This window comes from Candoia aspera, chromosome 4, assembly GCF_035149785.1.
Source record: "Candoia aspera isolate rCanAsp1 chromosome 4, rCanAsp1.hap2, whole genome shotgun sequence".
NCBI classification, from domain to species: Eukaryota; Metazoa; Chordata; class Lepidosauria; order Squamata; family Boidae; genus Candoia; species Candoia aspera.
The window spans coordinates 64,401,800-64,418,886 of NC_086156.1; the positions used below are offsets into that span (position 1 = coordinate 64,401,800).

The following is a 17,087-nucleotide window of genomic DNA, read 5'->3' on the forward strand; positions in this document are numbered from 1 at the left end:
CAACAGCAGAAACTGAACAGTACTGGAAGAACATATGGGAAAGAGAAGACACATAACACCAGTGCAAAGTGGCTGCAGGACCACAGAAATCTCCCAGAGCAGGAACCAGTCACCATCACAGTAGCAGACATCCAACAGCGGGTCAAGAACGTGAAGAGCTGGACAGCACCTGGCCCAGACACGATCCTACTGGCACCTACTGGCTAAAGAAACTAACAGCCTAGCAACACAGATGAACCAGCTGTTAGCAGACTCTAACAGTCAAAACCTGTTACCCAGACTCGTTAACACAGTGTAGGACAGTGCTGATCATAAAGACCCTAACAAGGGAACAATACCATCCAACTACTGGCCAATAACCTGCCTCCCCACAACATGGAAAGTCCTATCAGGCATCATAGCTGCCAAGCTGCAGGATCATATAGGCCTCACACGAGCACAGCTCAGAAGGGCATTGGGAACACCACCAGAGGCTCCAAACACCAGCTGCTCATAGATAGAGCAGTCACCCGAAACTCAAGGTCTAGACAGACCAACCTGAGAAAAGCCTGGATTGACTACAGGAAAGCCTATGATTCAATGCCACATACATGGATCTGTGAATGCCTGGCACTATACAAAGTCAACAGGACACTCAGACCTTCCTCAAGAACTCAATGGGACTGTGGAAGACAACACTGGAAGTCAACTCAAGGCAGCTTGCACAAGTGGCCATCAAGTGTGGCATATACCAAGATGATGCACTGTCCCCACTGCTGTTCTGCATGGGCTTGAACCCCCTCAGCCAGATTATCACAAGAACTGGATACGGATACAAGTTCAAGAGTGGAACCACCATCAGCCACCTCCTCTACGTTGATGACATCAAGCAGTACGCTAAGAGTGAATGAGACATCGACTCACTGATTCACCTGACACGGATCTACAGTGAGGACACTGGGATGTCATCCGGACTGGAGAAGTGTGGCCAGATGGTAGTAAAGGGAGGGAAGGTAGTTAAGACTGATGGGGTGGAACTACCAGCAGGCCACATAGCAGACATACAGACCAGCTACAAGTACCTTGGTATCCCACAGACACATGGGAACCACGATGAGGCGGCAAGGAAGACAGCAACAACCAAGTACCACCAAAGGATAAGACGGGTCCTAAAGAGCCAGCTCAACGGGAAGAACAAGATCCACGCCATCAACATGTATGCCCTGCCAGTCATCAGAAACCTTGTTGGTATAGTGAGCTGGCCAAAGGAGGAGATGGAGGCTGCCGATGTGAAGACCCGGAAGCTCCTCACAATGTACGGAGGCTTCCACCCCAAGTCCAACACCCTGAGACTGTATACGAGGTGGAAAGAGGGAGGGCGGGGTCTGGTGAGCATCCAAGCCACTGTCCTGGATGAGACCCAGAGCATCCAGGAGTACATCAGTAAGATGGCACCTAAAGATGAGCTGTTGAGAGAATGCCTGAGGTAGAGGCATCAAGTAGAGGAAGTGCCGTGGCAAGACAAGACCCTGCATGGGATGAACCATCGACAGATAGCTGAGGTGGCTGACATTGGGAAATCCTACCAGTGGCTGGAAAGGGCTGGACTAAAAGAGAGCTCTGAGGCACTGATCGTAGCAGCACAAGAACAGGCACTAAACACCAGATCCACAGAAGCACGGGTCTACCTCACTAGACAGGAACCGAGGTGCAGACTGTGCAGAGAGGCCTCAGAGACAGTCCAACACATAGTGGCAGGGTGTAAGATGCAGGCAGGAACAGCATACACTGAACGGCACAACCAAGTAGCTGGCATTGTGTACAGGAACATCTGCACGGTGTATGGGCTAGACCCTCCCAAGTCCAGATGGGAGATTCCACAGAAGGTTGTGGAGAATGACAGGGCTAAGATCCTGTGGTACTTCCAGATCCAGACAGACAGACAGGTACTGGCCAATCAACCTGACATTGTGGTAGTAGACAAGTGGTGGTTAGATATAGCAGTGCCAAGTGACAGCAACATCAGGAAGAAAGGTATGAGAAGCTGGAGAAGTACCAGGGCCTGAAGGAGGAACTAGAGAGGATATGGAAAGTGAAGGCCAAAGTGGTTCTAGGTAGGGCCACTCAGGGCTGTGACCCCCAAACTGGGAGAGTGGCTCTAATAAATCCCAGGAAGAACATCAGAGCTTTCTGTCCAGAAGAGTGCAGTGCTAGGAACAGCTAAGATACTGCTCAGAACCCTCAAACTCCCAGGCCTCTGGTAGATCCGAGGTTGAGTTAGAGGCATACCACCCATATGGGTGAGAAGGGATTTTTTTTTTATTTCTTAATCGTTTTTAGAAGCTTATTTCTCAAATTTTTGTCTTTGTTTCTATTATTCCCTTCATTTCTAGGTAGATATTAAAGGGAAGAATTTGGCACATCAGTTAATGGACTTATTGCAGAGTCCAAAGTAAACCTCTCATTCTTTAGCCCCTCAGATATTCTAATCCTTTCCCACAGGAAAGTGGGGAAAGAAATTGAGCACGTCATTTACTCTTTTTCAAGGTCTATGCCCCAAGTGGAGAAGAAAATAAGGTGCTTCCCTTATTTTAAACTGTAAGAACTACCTCTGGATTTTGGTACCTCAGACGTGTGTCATGATCACTGTTGCGATGTTCGCTCCATCGTAACGGTTTGCATGCCAGAGTGTCGATGCATATTCCTGGCTGGGAGGGTGCTGCTGATAAACCTTGTACGGGGAGATGTGTAGGGCTGTGCCAGGAAGGAATGTGTTTGGGTTATCTCTTAAATGTCAAGGTCTTTTTGCCCGTTGATCAGCAGAGCTCATTAGGAGCACCTGGGAATGTGGGATTGCTCTGTATGCAAAGGGGGGGGTCATTGTTGGAAACGGAGCTATTTAGTTTGAGTTTAGGCGCGCTTTTCTCATTCTCAGCTTTCTCTCTGTTTGCACCTTATTCTAAATAAAACCAGACCTTAAACTTAGATTTGGAGTCTGAGCATCTTATCTGAGTAGGGCAATCGCTACATAAAGCTGAGAATCATTCCATGAACAGACCTCGCTAGTCTCTACCAAGAAATTTTCTTGAGAGAGAAGAAGTTAGCGATGGCAGAATTGGGGAAGGGGTCAACGGGATTTGGGGAGGCGACCAGACAGCTTTTGGAGATGGCGTTCCCGAGCAGGGACTCGAGCCCCCTCCCATCCCACCCCACACCCCATTCTAGAGATCCAAGCTCCAGCCCAGAGGAGAGAGAACCGACGGACGAAGGGCTCGCCGAACACCAACAGTTCCTGCGGGATGCCCTGGCAGACCCCTGGCCGGGGACGTCTCGCACCACATGGAAACTGCGATGCCCACAGACTCCCAAAAGAGTGTCCACAAAAGTGTCGGGGAGTCAGCAACCTGAAGTGCCGGGGCTGGAGGACTCTACCACGCTGGATAGGATCAGGGTCCTTGAATCCAAGATGGAATCCATGGAGTACATGCTACGCTCACTTTCAACCACAGTGAGTGACCTGGTAAAGGTTGTTGGAGGTCTGGGGGCAGCAGGGGGTCCCAGCATCCCACCAACTCTATCGCCGGCTCCGAGGGGAAGGGGCCGGCCATGGGACTTTTCCCCGGCTCTCCATGGTTCCACTCCAGTGGTAGTTACCCCGGCTCGGTATTTTGAGGATCCCCTGGCTAAGGAAAGGGCTAAGGATGCTCTAAAGGAACTGGTTCAGGGACAAAAGTTGGTTGCTGATTATGCCCTAGAATTCAAAGTTTTGGCAGGGAAAGTTCTCGAATGGTTGGAGGCATTTAAGAATGGCCTCAATCGGGAGGTGTTGCGATGGGCGCTGTGCAGAGATGATCCAGACTCCCTGCATGATTGGATCTGTCTGGCCAGGAAGGCTGAGTGTGCCCAGCGCACCTTTATGCGAGCTACAAAAGGAGACAAGCCCCCCTCCAGTGGGAAGGGGCCGAGGATGCAGTCCGACTCCAGCTGGGCTGAGGAAAGGCAACGCCATTTCGCCCGGGGCCAGTACATCAAGTGTGGCAAACCAGGTCACCGCGCAGCGGAATGTCAAAAAGCTAAGGCAGCAGATCGCCCCTCTAAACCAACCCAAAAGATACCACAAAAGACACTTAACCCCCCTCACCAGCTGGCGGGGGCACTGGCGACCGCGGACGAAGATGATGTATATGTTACAGGAGACGCTTTGGCTGCCCTGGAGCAGCCGGCGGGAAACGCCTTCCACCTGCCTTAAACAGCACCACTGGGCAGGTGGTGGTGAATGGGCGCGATACCAACATGGTGAGTGCTGATTGCCCCATCCTAGCTGTAAAAATCCAGTTGGCCTATCGATCCAAGATCGTCGACGTGTGGGCTTTGGTCGATTCAGGGTGTTCCAGATGTTTAATCCATCCCGACCTGGTCGCTGCTTTGGACTTGCCCTGCTTCCCTCTCCCTAAACCGCTGATTTTTCAGCAGCTCGATGGTTCCACGGCGGGAGGGGGTCCGGCCACCCAGTTTACTGGGGAGGTTACATTGCAAATGGGCATGCACATCGAACTGATCCAGTTCATAGTTACCCCAGTGGGCAATCCTTTGGTTGTTTTAGGGATCCCCTGCCTAACCGGGCACAACCCGTATGTTAATTGGAAAACCCGTACTCTAATGTTTGAGGATGGTTTCTACCAAGCTCCTGTTGTGGGGAGATCCCTCACTTTAGCTGCGGGGAGGGCTGAAATTGTCGACTCTCGAGCTCCCGCTCCCCCCATGGAGGGACTGCCAGCAAGGCACTCGGACTTTGCTGATGTCTTTGGGGAGGAGGAGGCTGACCAGTTACCCCCCCATCGCAAGACTGACTGTGCCATTGAACTTCTTCCAGACGTTCCCTTGCCCAAGCCAAAGATTTATCCTATGACCAAGAAAGAACTGGAGGTGTTATGGGAGTTCATTGATAAAAACCTGGCTAGGGGTTTCATTGAACCGGCAAACTCCCCAGTTGGGGCTCCCATTTTATTCCGTGAGAAAAAGGATGGCACCCTAAGACTGTGCGCGGACTATCGTGGGTTAAATTCCGCCTCCCTCTCAAACAAGTACCCTCTGCCTCTCGTAAAAGACATGTTAGCTCATTTGTCCACTGGTAGAATTTTTTCCAAGCTTGACCTTCGCGAAGCATACTATCGCATTCGCATTCGGGAGGGGGATGAATGGAAAATGGCTTTTAATTGCCCCTTGGGTTTGTTTCAATATAAGGTTCTTCCTCTTGGCCTTGCAGGAGCCCCAGGGGTTTTCATGCAGCTCATCAATGAGGTGTTACATGAACATTTGTTTAAGGGGGTTTTGGTTTATTTGGATGATGTTCTCATCTATACCAAAACTGAGAAGGAGCACGAAAAGCTCCTTACACAGGTTCTCACCAAGCTCAGGAAAGCTAAGCTGTATGCTAAACTTTCTAAATGTGAATTCCATAAGTCTCGCTTAGATTACTTGGGCTACAGGGTTTCTGACCAAGGCATTGAAATGGATCCTGTAAAGGTTCAGGCGGTTCTCAACTGGGAGCGCCCACGCACCTGTTGCCGACTTCAAAGTTTTTTTGGGTTCGCTAACTTTTACAGATCCTTTGTCCAGGGGTTCACGGAAATTGCTCTGCCCGACTGATTTGTTGCGCACCAAAGGGGTCGGAGAGACGCGCAAAGTGAAACACCCGGAGGCCGTGCTCAATTGGACTCCTGCCTGTCAGGCTGCCTTTGATCAGTTAAAAACCCTTTTTACAGCGGAGCCTATTTTATCCCACCCTGACCCTGAGCGGCCTTTTGTTGTTCAGGTTGATGCTTCTGATTTTTCTATTGGAGCTATTTTGTTGCAAAGGGATTCTGCTGGGCTTTTAAAGCCTTGTGCCTATCTCTCCCGTAAGTTTTCTGAAACGGAGAGGCGCTGGCATGTTTGGGAAAAGGAGGCTTTTGCGGTTAAGGCTGCATTAGAAGCTTGGCATCACCTTTTGGAGGGGGCTACTTCCCCTTTTGAGGTTTGGACGGATCACAAGCCCCCCTCCAGTGGGAAGGGGCCGAGGATGCAGTCTGAGCATTTTATTTGAGTAGGGCAATCGTTACAACGTGTGTCTTTTTTTTTTGGTCAAATCGCGTTTTCTGAGAGATAATGATTTTTTTAACTATACAGAAATAAAACTGGATTATAATCAAAGGGATGTCTGTCTAGGAAGGGAAGAAAATATAAAAATTATTTAGAGGTTAGGGTTGTTTTAGAAACTGAGAGGAAATTTTCATCAAAATGATGCTGTATTCCATGCATTCCCTGCAGTTTTATTATCCTGATATCCTTAAAGAGATAGCTGTGACAGCATCTGAGAAGCTATGTCTGCCCTATTGAAGATGTGGGAGGATATAAAAATTAGTAAAGCTATTATTAATATTGTAACTACCACATTCAATGTGGTTGAGAATAGAAAATCTCAGCTGGATGCTTTTAAGAAATCTATTGATATTTTTGTAACTGATTTATTGAAGTCTAGTAAGATTCTTCAAACAACAAACTTTCAGATCTTTTTGTTGCCAATCCAATTTTTGTGTGGTTGGAATTCCAGAACAAGGAGAAAATGACCACCCTATTTTCTTCATGGAAGTTTTACTATGCCCTCACAAATAGTCATGTAGCTTTTTTAAAGTGTAAAAACAGTAAAACACTTATTAAATTTATTGCAGCTCCCCACTCCCATAGACTCCACAAGGCTTACAAATGCAAGCTTTTTTCTGGAATGCTGCAATGGGATTCTGTCTTAGATAACGTCTTACTTTAGATGTTGGGCTCAGACTGCTCCTATCTGAATCAGAACTGCTTGACTGCATCTTTCTGATTAATTAATTAAGAGTGCTCAGGTGCCTGCATTACTTAAACTGGCTAAAGGCTGCTTATCTTGATCTAGTTAGAGCTTTTACTTTTGGTAAGTTCAGATAATGGAGAGGCTATTCTGGGGCACAAATTTGTAACAGAAGCATATAATGGAAATATTGGAAAGGATCTTGGAAATCAGGTAATCCAATCCCTTGCACAGTGCAGGAAAATACTACTGTAGCATCCCTGACAGATGTCTATCCAGCCTCTTGCAAAGATGAGTCCATTACCTCTTATAGTCTGTTGAACAGCTCTCACCATTAGGATTTTTCCCCTGATGTCCAATTGAAATCTACATCCTTATAATTGTTTCTTATCCTGTGTTCTGGAATAACTTTCAATAGATCTGCCCTGTTACACACTAGCCCCTCAGATACTTAAAAGAAGCTTAATGTGTCTCTAAGTTTTTTCTTCTAGATTCCTTATCATCTTGGTTACTCTCCAGACTGGTCTAGTCTGACAGATGTAGAATAGAGAAGAATGATGACCTCCCTAGTTAGTGACACTAAATTTGTGCTCATGCCACCTAGGCTTGCATTTGTTATTTTTTGCAGCTGCATCATACTGATTGCTCATGTTCAGTTTATGATGTATCAGAACTAACTGAATTTTCACACATAGAGCTCCACATTCTCTGATTTTTTTTCACCCCCAAACTTAGAATTCTGTATTTGTCCCTGTTGAAATTAATCTTCTAGGTTTCTTCTTATGGTTTGTCAAGATCCTCCAGAATCTTGATAGTGGTCTCCAATGTGTTTGCTATCTCTGCATCTTTGTGTCATCAGATTTTGTGAACCTCAGATGCTCAACCCCATGTGCAGCCCACAGGTTTGTAATCACTTCTGACCTAAAGTTTGTGCCACTATCTGGGGGAATTTCGATGGCCACTCTGTTCTAATGAACATATCCATTAAGGCCAGGCTCAATTTTAATTTAATTTAAATTTATTTTTATCCTGCCTTTATTATTTTTATAAATAACTCAAGGTGGCGAACATACCTAATACTCCTTCCTCCTCCTATTTTTCCCACAACAACAGCCCTGTGAGGTGAGTTGGGCTGTGTGTGTGTGACTGGCCCAAGGTCACCCAGCTGGCTTTCATGCCTAAGGCAGGACTAGATATACTGTTTGTATCACAGTAACATCCAGAGTTACTGCTTGTGTTACATCCATGCAACATCCACAGTTATAGCCATCCCAGTAGAAGCTTTTGGTTAGTCTCTGGTTCCACCCATTGCCACATGACCATTTAGGTGGTTGTGAACCAGGTTAATCATCTCCTGTAAAATGGGAGGGGGGGAGGGAGCAACACAAACCAGTTGTTCCCTATGTAGGTACTCACAGTACAGAAATCTATCTTTATGTATTGCTGCTCATAGACTCCCTTGGAGGTGACTGGATAGTGGTAGACTTGTGATACTCTCCTGTGCTTCCCAGAAGGTCTCCATCCCAACACTGTCCTGGTTCTCCCACCAGTCAGCTGCAGCTTCTGGAGCTGGTTCTAGGGAAGGGAATAGTTCTGACATAACTCCTGTGGAGTTGCTCTTCCCAGAGTCCTTTTCTCAAGGTCAGGAAGAAGTGTTACTGGAAGATCAGGAAGATATTTTCACTCCCTGCTACATCAGCTGTAGCTGGAACTATTTCCAGATTCAGTCATGTATTTGCTCTTGGCTTAGGCTTGGCTGGGTAAAGATCTTCTGAAGGGTTTTGTGAAATTGCATGCCCACAAGTCAGGCATTGCCTGAAACCCTTACTTCCCTTTGCAAGTTTCTCCATCAACTTTCCCATCTCTTTGGTCTTGAGACCCTTATTCCTGCTCTTGAAGATGCTCAGGTAAGGACTGGAAGAACTGTTCAAGGAAAAAATTGGTAATCTCCAATTGTGTCTATGCCCCACATGTTCCAACCAAACCTCTTTGGCTCACTTTATCTGATGGATAAATGCTGAGTAGATATTGCTGAATTTCTTATTGATGTTGTAAAACTTCCTCTGGGCATTTTCAGGGGTAAGCCCAAGCCTGGTCTTCCTTCTCAGAGAATTTGTGCTTTATTACTGGGCATTGGTCATGAGAGGGGTCTGTAGTCAAGTAATCCCATTCTCTGACTCTGTCATTTCTACCTGATGTGCCATCTTTTTCTCTTCTAGGGCCAGCTTGAATTCGGCTTCTCAATCATTATTTTTTTTCCTCTGGCCCTGTCAGCCTCACTAGATAGACCAGACCAAGAAATCAACTCCACAGGAAGGCTGAAACTAGTTTTATTGAGATTGACTATAATAACAGAATCTTGCAAGTCAATTTATGTTGTTCCTTCTCCTGCTACTTATAGTTCAATTAATGATAGAGGCGTCTATCCTAGCCACTTCCAAATATTATCTGTCTGCTGTGAACATAAAATATTTTTTACCCCTCATCTATTATCTGTCTGCTGTAGGCTTAAAATATTTTTTACTCATCAGGCTAGCATTTCTCTACAAGGTCATCTTCCTTACTCTCTACAGCCTTACAGGTGGTACAATTTTCCTTTAATTCTTGTTTTCTTCGTTCAGTCTGCATCTTAGTATTCTGCATCTCATTTGCTAGTTTCCATGCCCTCAGGCAATTGCTGCTAGGCCTTTTTGGCACTTTTCCTCAGAGTCAACATACTAACATCCCTGTTTCTTTTGTAGGGTTAGTGTTCTACATAATTTTGCCTCCTCTCAGCAGCGTGCACCTTCTTTTTTATCTTAGCTTTACCATGTTTGAAACTTAGAGATAATGAAATTTTAAAAAGTCCACTGTTTGAAACTTAAAGATAATGAAATTTAAAAAGAGTCCAACTTAGAAACTTAGAGATAATGAAATTTTAAAAAACTGATAAAAGATTTGTTGGTGTTCTTTTGTTTCCTCTTTTCTTTCTTGAGAGTAAAAAGAGGAAAAAGATCCTTACAGTTCTAACTTTAAAACTATGAATCTTTGATAGAAATAAACCTTTCCTAACTAAAATATTAATACTTGGTTCAAAGGACTTCCCAAGTGAAAGAAAAAAAACACACCCCTCATACTCATTCATTCAGGCTTCACTTCTGTGTTCAAATTGCTGTTCTCCATAACAAAGTATTCTATCCCACTACTGCCACTGTGTAAGGCACATGTTTGCATACAGTACATACACAGGGATGTGTATGTAAGAAGAATGTATGAACCTACAGCTCATTCATGTAGCTGAGATTAGTGTGAAATACTTACACTAATGTTGCATCCAAAAGTAGTCACTGGTCTCCTTTCCATTATACAATGTTTTTCACTATATAAGTGTTCACTTCAAGTACTTATCCTACCCACCTGTGAGAACAGACTTTGCTTTGACAGATTTCAGTTAAAGTTCCACTTTTTTCTTCTAAGGATACCGAGATAGGATTCATCCCTATGAAAAGAATAGAGAAAAAATCACTATCAAATAAAGATGATTGAACTACTGGCTTGCATATTATTTGGAAGAATGATTCTTAGACCAAGATTTGTAATGTATTTATGGTACTCCTTCATGGTTTTCAATTACAGGCTGATTTCAACACTTGTTCATATAAAACCATTAATTTGGGAGTGATGTTTTTGTTTCCAATGAATGCATCTGGCAAATTTATTTATTTATTTATCATATTTTTCCACCACCCATCTCAAAAACAACTCTGGGCAGTGGAAAAATCCTTCTGCATATGCCCTAATTCTACTCATAATTCATACTAAGTTTTTATAATTACGGTTTTTAAAAAGGACCAGTTTTAACCTTGATGAATGACTATGAAAAAGAGAAAAATTCATTACAGATGAAGAATGAGATAGAGAAAAAATAGCTCCTAGTTCCATGGCATAAGCAAATAGGAAGAACCAAGTCAAATTGGTAAAAGAAGTTCAACAGGACGGACAAGGAAGAGAGGAAAGCAAACAGATTTTAAGATACTATGTACTTAGCTGTGAATGGAACTACTGAAGAGATATTAATTGCAACAGGTGTATCTTGAGAGTTGTTGATCCCCCATGTGTGACTGACTGCTCCCTGCTGACTAAGCAGAGTCTATAGGGGGAACACAAGACAGCCATTTTCTAGAGAGTGAGCTCCTTCAATGTATGAATAGGGAGAACAAACAGGAGGGTTTTCAATGGAATTTGGTGGGGTTCCTGGAAATTTTCCCTCTAAACAGTGAGCTCTAAACAGTGAGAAAAGAACAAGAAAGTAGTGATGGTACTTTAAGAAACAAAAGTGAACTGAGTTCTTGCCTAAGTATGTATTTTTGCAGCATGTGCAAGTATGCTTGAAAAAAGATCAGAAAATTGGAACAATAATACTTCGAAAAGCAAGACTTCTGATGGGGGATTAGCAACTTGAGACATGTCTCCATGATCTCAGCAGCAGACTGGGCAGCATGGACCTATTTTTTTTTTGGCTCAGGCAGGTCTCCTTAGAGCCCAGAAGTGTTCTCCAGATTAAGGAGAACCCTAGGAATCGCTCCATCTATTCTCTGGCAGCTAGTTCATGATAAAACAGCGTTTCACAAAGCTAGCAGCCAGGTGGTGGGGTTGCCATCTTTTCCTAAGCCATACTGAAGCCTCAAAGGGATTCAAAAGCTGCCCACCCCATTTCTAAAACACCAATTTTTTCTGTTTGTTATTAAGGAGAGGCTTTTTGCAAAAAAAGAAATGCAGAACCTCTTGGTGATTTTCATTACCATTGGAAGTTACTAATTTGTTAATTTGGCTTGTTTTTAATATATATATATACACACACACACACACAATATAAAATTCCCCTCTCACCCCTATGGGTGGTATGTGTCTTCCTCAAACTTGGGTCTGCTACCAGAGGCCTGGGAGTTTGAGGGTTCTGAGCAGTATCTTAGCTGTTCCTAGCATTGCACTCTCCTGGATAGAAAGCTCTGATGTTCTTCCTGGGATCTGTTGCAGCCACTGTTCCAGCTTAGGAGTCACAGCCCCGAGTGCTCCTACAACCACTGGGACAACTTTGGCTTTCACTTTCCACATCCTCTTTAGTTCCTCCTTCAGGCCCTGGTACTTCTCCAGCTTCTCATACCCTTCTTCCTGATGTTGCTGTCACTTGGCACTGCTATATCTATCACCACCGCTGTCTTCTGGTCCTTGTCTACTACCACAGTGTCTGGTTGATTGGCCAGTACCTGTCTGTCTGGATCTGGAAGTCCCACAGGATCTTAGCCCTGTCATTCTCCACAACCTTCTGTGGAATCTCCCATCAGGACTTGGGAGGGTCTAGCCCATACACCGTGCAGATGTTCCTGTACACAATGCCAGCTACTTGGTTGTGCCGTTTAGTGTATGCTGTTCCTGCCTGCATCTTACACCCTGCCACTATGTGTTGGACTGTCTCTGAGGCCTCTCTGCACAGTCTGCACCTCGGTTCCTGTCTAGTGAGGTAGACCCGTGCTTCTGTGGATCTGGTGCTTAGTGCCTGTTCTTGTGCTGCTATGATCAGTGCCTCAGAGCTCTCTTTTAGTCCAGCCCTTTCCAGCCACTGGTAGGATTTCCCAATGTCAGCCACCTCAGCTATCTGTCGATGGTTCATCCCATGCAGGGTCTTGTCTTGCCATGGCACTTCCTCTGCTTGATCTTCCTTCCATGTCTGCTGCTGCCTCAGGCATTTTCTCAGCAACTCATCTTTAGGTGCCATCTTACTGATGTACTCCTGGATGCTCTGGGTCTCATTCAGGACAGTGACTTTGACACTCAATGGACCCCGCCCTCCCTCTTTCTGCCTGATATATAGTTTCTGGGTGTTGGACTTGGGGTGGAAGCCTCCGTACATTGTGAGGAGCTTCCGCTTCTTCACATCAGTAGCCTCCATGTCCTCCTTGGGTCAGATCACCATACCGGCAGGGTATCTGATGACTGGCAGGGCATACATGTTTTATTTTTTATTCATTTAATTTATATTTCATATTTTGTCACCGCCCATCCCACTAAGAGTTACTCTCGGCAGTCATCAAGCTGTATGCTAAGAGTGAACAAGTCAACGGTCATGTTGATGGTGTGGATCTTGTTCTTCCCATTCAGTTGGCTCTTCAGGACCTGTCTTATATTTTGGTGGTTCTTTGATGTTGCTGTCCTCCTTGCCTCCTCATTGTGGTTCCCATGTGACTGTGGGATACCAAGGTACTTGTAGCTGGTCTGTATGTCTGCTATGTGGCCCGCTGGTAGTTCTACCCCATCAGTTCTTGTTCTGGTTAGACTCAGTCAGCCAGTAGAATTCAATTAGAATCTTTATTTACAAGCAAACTATTTACAGTAGCAACATCCTTTATTAAATATTAGTTCAAACCCAAGTGGGCAATGGTGGAGCGCTGGGCAAAACCACGTTGCTAGGATCAACTGAAAACTGCAGCCAGGAGACAGGACTGGGCTTGGCGAGAGCTGAAGGTAAGGCGACTGGAACGGATGCACTCGGAGTTCATGGACAGGCAGTGGCACACTAACAAAGGCAGCAAGGCTACTCGATAGGTCCCAACTGGAGATTGTGGCAAGACAGCAAGGCAAAACTCAGCTAGGGATCGCAATGAGCTGGCAAGACTTGGCTTGACTGGGCTCCGTGGCAGCTCGGCAAGACCTGACTTGGCTGGGCTTCTGGGCAAGACAGCAAGGCAAGATGCAATGGGACTTCGATGCGAGGCAGCCAGGTAGAATTCGAAAAGCTGGGAAGGCTCTGGTTCTGTAGCGGCTACAGAGAAAGGCTCCAATGGCAATTCCGGCTTGTCTCTAGAAGAAGCTGTTAGCTCAGTGGAACGTTTGTCTCTGGTGATCCAATCCACGCACTGGCTCCTTTTTAAGCAGTTCTTTTCATGCTGTTCCCCTTCTGGAACTATTCAGGCTTCTCTGTTTGGCATGCTTTTCAGCTATCCTTTTCCTCGTGCTGATTGGCGGTTTTAAACCGGACTCCTGTTTTCCTCCAATCAGCTGCTCAGAACTTTCCCCCTCTGCTGAATCACCCGGAGTTTGTTTCCTTGTTTTGCTCAGCATAAGTTTCGGTTTCCACATTTTTCTCAGCATAAGTTTCAGTTTCCCCCTCCTCAACCTCAGAGTCAGACTCAAAACTTACAGTTCTACCCCGGCCACACTTCTCTACTCTGAATGACATCCCAATGTCCTCACTGTAGATCCGTGTCAGGTGGATCAAGGAGTCAATGTCTTGTTCACTCTTAGCATACAGCTTGATGTCATCCATGTAGAGGAGGTGGCTGATGGTAGTTCCACTCTTGAACTTGTAGCCATATTCAGTCCTTTTGATTATCTGGCTGAGGTGGTTGGTATATGCCACATTTGATGACTTGTGTGAGTTGTCTTGAACTAACTTCCAGTGTTGTCTTCCACAGTCCCACTGATTCTTGAGGAAGGTTCTGAGTGTTGACTTTGTATAGTGCCAGGCATTCACAGATCCATGTATGTGGCATTGAGTCTAGCTTTCCTGTAGTCAATCCAGGCTGTGCTCAGATTGGTCTGTCTAGACCTTGAGACTTGGGCGGTTGCTCTATCTGTGAGCAGCTGGTGTTTAGAGCCTCTGGTGTTGTACCCAACGCCCTTCTGAGCTGTTCTTATATACTGGTCCATATGGTCCTGCAGCTTGGTGGTTATGATGCCTGATAGGACTTTCCATGTTGTGAGGAGGCAGGTTATTGGCCAGTAGTTGGATGGTGCTGTTCCCTTGTTAGGGTCTTTCATGATCAGCACTATCTTACACTGTGTTAGCCAGTCTGGGTGGGAGCTTGCTGTTAGCAGCTGGCTCATCTGGGCTACTAAGTGTTCATGCACTGCTGTTAGTTTTTTTAGCTGGTAGGTGTGGATCATATCTGGGCCAGGTGCTGTCCAGCTCTTCATGTTCTTGACCCGCTGTTGGATTTCTGCTACCGTGATGGTGACTGGTTCCTGTTTTGGGAGACTGCTGTGGTCTGTTCTCAGATCCTGCAGCCACTTTGCACTGGTGTTATATGTCTTTTCTTTCTCCCATATGTTCTTCTAGTACTGTTCAGTTTCTGCTGTTGGTGGCTCTGCTGTTACTGTGTTGTTGCACTGCAATTGGGAGTACACCTTGGACGGTTCTTTGGAGAACAGGAATTTATCTTCTTGGCCTCTGCTAAGGAGTGTATCTCCTTAGCCTAGTAGCCAGTGTTGTGTGCCTTTGTTTAGCAGTCTCTAGGGCTTCAGATGGAGTCAGGCCCTTGTATTTTTTCAGTAGCCGAGTCTTATCCTTAATCTCCAAACCCTTCTGTAGTTCCACCAGCTGATTAACCTCTCTCCAAGTTGCCTTGATCTTAGCCTCCAACCTCATTTTCTGGGAGGGGGAGTATGTACTGTTGTTCTTCTTGATTTTGTAGCCAAGGATCTCCAGGATTACAGCAGCTGTAGCATATACCAATTCAGGGATTGTTGTGAGGGCTCTATTGGCATCTTCTAGCATACTATCTGATGGTACTTCTCCACTGAGCCTTGGTAATCAGTCTCGAGGGTTGACTGTAAGGGTTGAGTCTGAGTCAGACTTGGAAAATGAAACCTGTGATGAGTCAGGAAGGGAAAACAAAACTTATCAGGAAGGTTTTGGGGAAATAGAAACCAGGAGTGACTCAGCAGATTGGGAAGATTTGGAGAGACTGATTGGACAGAATCCAGAGGAAGGTGATTCCTCCAATCAGTGCTCGAGAGAGGAGAGCAGAGAAGCACGCCAGGCAGAAGGCAGCCTGATTGGCTACAGAGGAGAAATGGCACGAAAAGGATGGAATAAAAAGGCACCAGCACAAAGAGCAAGTTGCTGGATACAACCAATCCTTCAAGCTGTCTGTGTTTGGGGAAGAGTCCTTGCCAGGAAATGGAACCTCACCCGTAGCTGATATGGAATCAGTGCCAGCTTCTTCTGCCTCTGAGGACCCTCCTTCCTTACACCCTGATTCAGCCGATTTGTGCCTTGCTCCCAGCTCCGAGCCTTGTCTTGCCACCTTAGCCAGATCCAGCCCTGCCTCCAGATCTCCACCGTGCCTTGCCACCCCAGCCAAGTTTTGTTCTGCCTCCAGCTCCAAGCCTCTACCTGTTGTTCCTGCCAGATCCAGCCCTGCCTCCAAATCCCAGCCACATCCTGTTGCTCCATCCAAGTCCAGCCTTGTTCCCAGCTCCAAGTGACTTCTTGCTGCTCCTGCTGCACCTAGTCTTGCCTCCAGTTCTGAGTCTGGTCTTGTTGCTCCAGCCATGCCTAGTCTTGTCTCCAGTTCTGAGCCGAGTTCTGCTGCTCCATTTGTGCCTAGTCTCACCTCCAGTTCCAAGCCTTGTCTTGTTGCTCCAACCATGCCTAGCCTTGCCTCCAGCTCTGAGTCTTGTCTTGCGCCAGCTGTGCCTAGCCTTGCCGCTTCTGCCAACTTTACTCTCGCCTCCAGTCCAGAGCCTTGTCCTGCTGCATTGACAGGAACCGGTTCTGCCTTCGATCCTGCAACCTTGTTGCCTTTCACTGCCTAGGTGGACTTGATTATCTCACTTATTAAGGACTTTCTTCTGATGTAAACTGTTGCTGAAAATATAGAATTCTTTTTGTAATTCTGTCTGGCTGCCTCTTAGTCTGAACAGGACAATAGCTAGTTTATCCATGATTTTTTGCCTCCTATCAGCTGCTGTGCTTTGTAATGGAGGGGTGGCAGTGATGTTCCAGCTTCAGGTGTTGGCTGCACCTCCAGTTGTTCTTCTGGGTCTTCTTGAGTCTGGGATATAATGTGCAGTTGGCCTATCTCAAGTTGTGAGAACAGCTTCCTCTTCACTATGTTGAAGCAATGGGTAACTAGCTGTTTCTCAGTTAGTGTGGATGTAGGTCTTCTGTCCATCCATCGTTCCCTCATAAGTTTCAAATATCGCCTTTCATTAGGTCTACTGTTATAGTAGCATTTCATCAATTCCAAGTTCTCTTGTCTCATCCATGTATGGTTTATTCCAGTAGCCCACTTAGTATCAGATTGTTCTGGTTCCCCAATGTCTGATGCAGACCTTGTTAATCCGGGTGATGTCTGAGCTGGCCTGACTCCCTTAGTTCATGTCACTCTCATATTTGAGGTAGGCAGGTGAAGCATTAGGGGATCTTTTGCCCAAGGACCTTACTGCTAAGGTAGGTACTAGCCAGGATTTGAACCCAGGTCTTCCGCTCTAAAGGCAGCTCTCGAACCACTATGCTATC

The 17,087-nt window shown here is 45.9% G+C and overlaps 1 protein-coding gene across 5 annotated transcripts in view; it reads right to left on the minus strand.

Annotated features, from left to right (window-relative positions):
- The window catches only part of MOCOS (molybdenum cofactor sulfurase), a 114,255-nt gene that overhangs the window by 16,184 nt on the left and 80,984 nt on the right, over positions 1-17,087 (minus strand). For 4 of the 5 annotated variants that reach the window (XM_063300316.1, XM_063300314.1, XM_063300315.1 and 1 more), the window contains one exon: positions 10,202-10,283. In XM_063300316.1, coding sequence (XP_063156386.1) covers positions 10,202-10,283 — 82 coding nt within the window. Of the gene's footprint in view, positions 1-8,633; positions 8,729-10,201; positions 10,284-17,087 lie in introns of all 5 variants that reach the window. The other variant, XR_010067786.1, reaches the window with a different exon arrangement.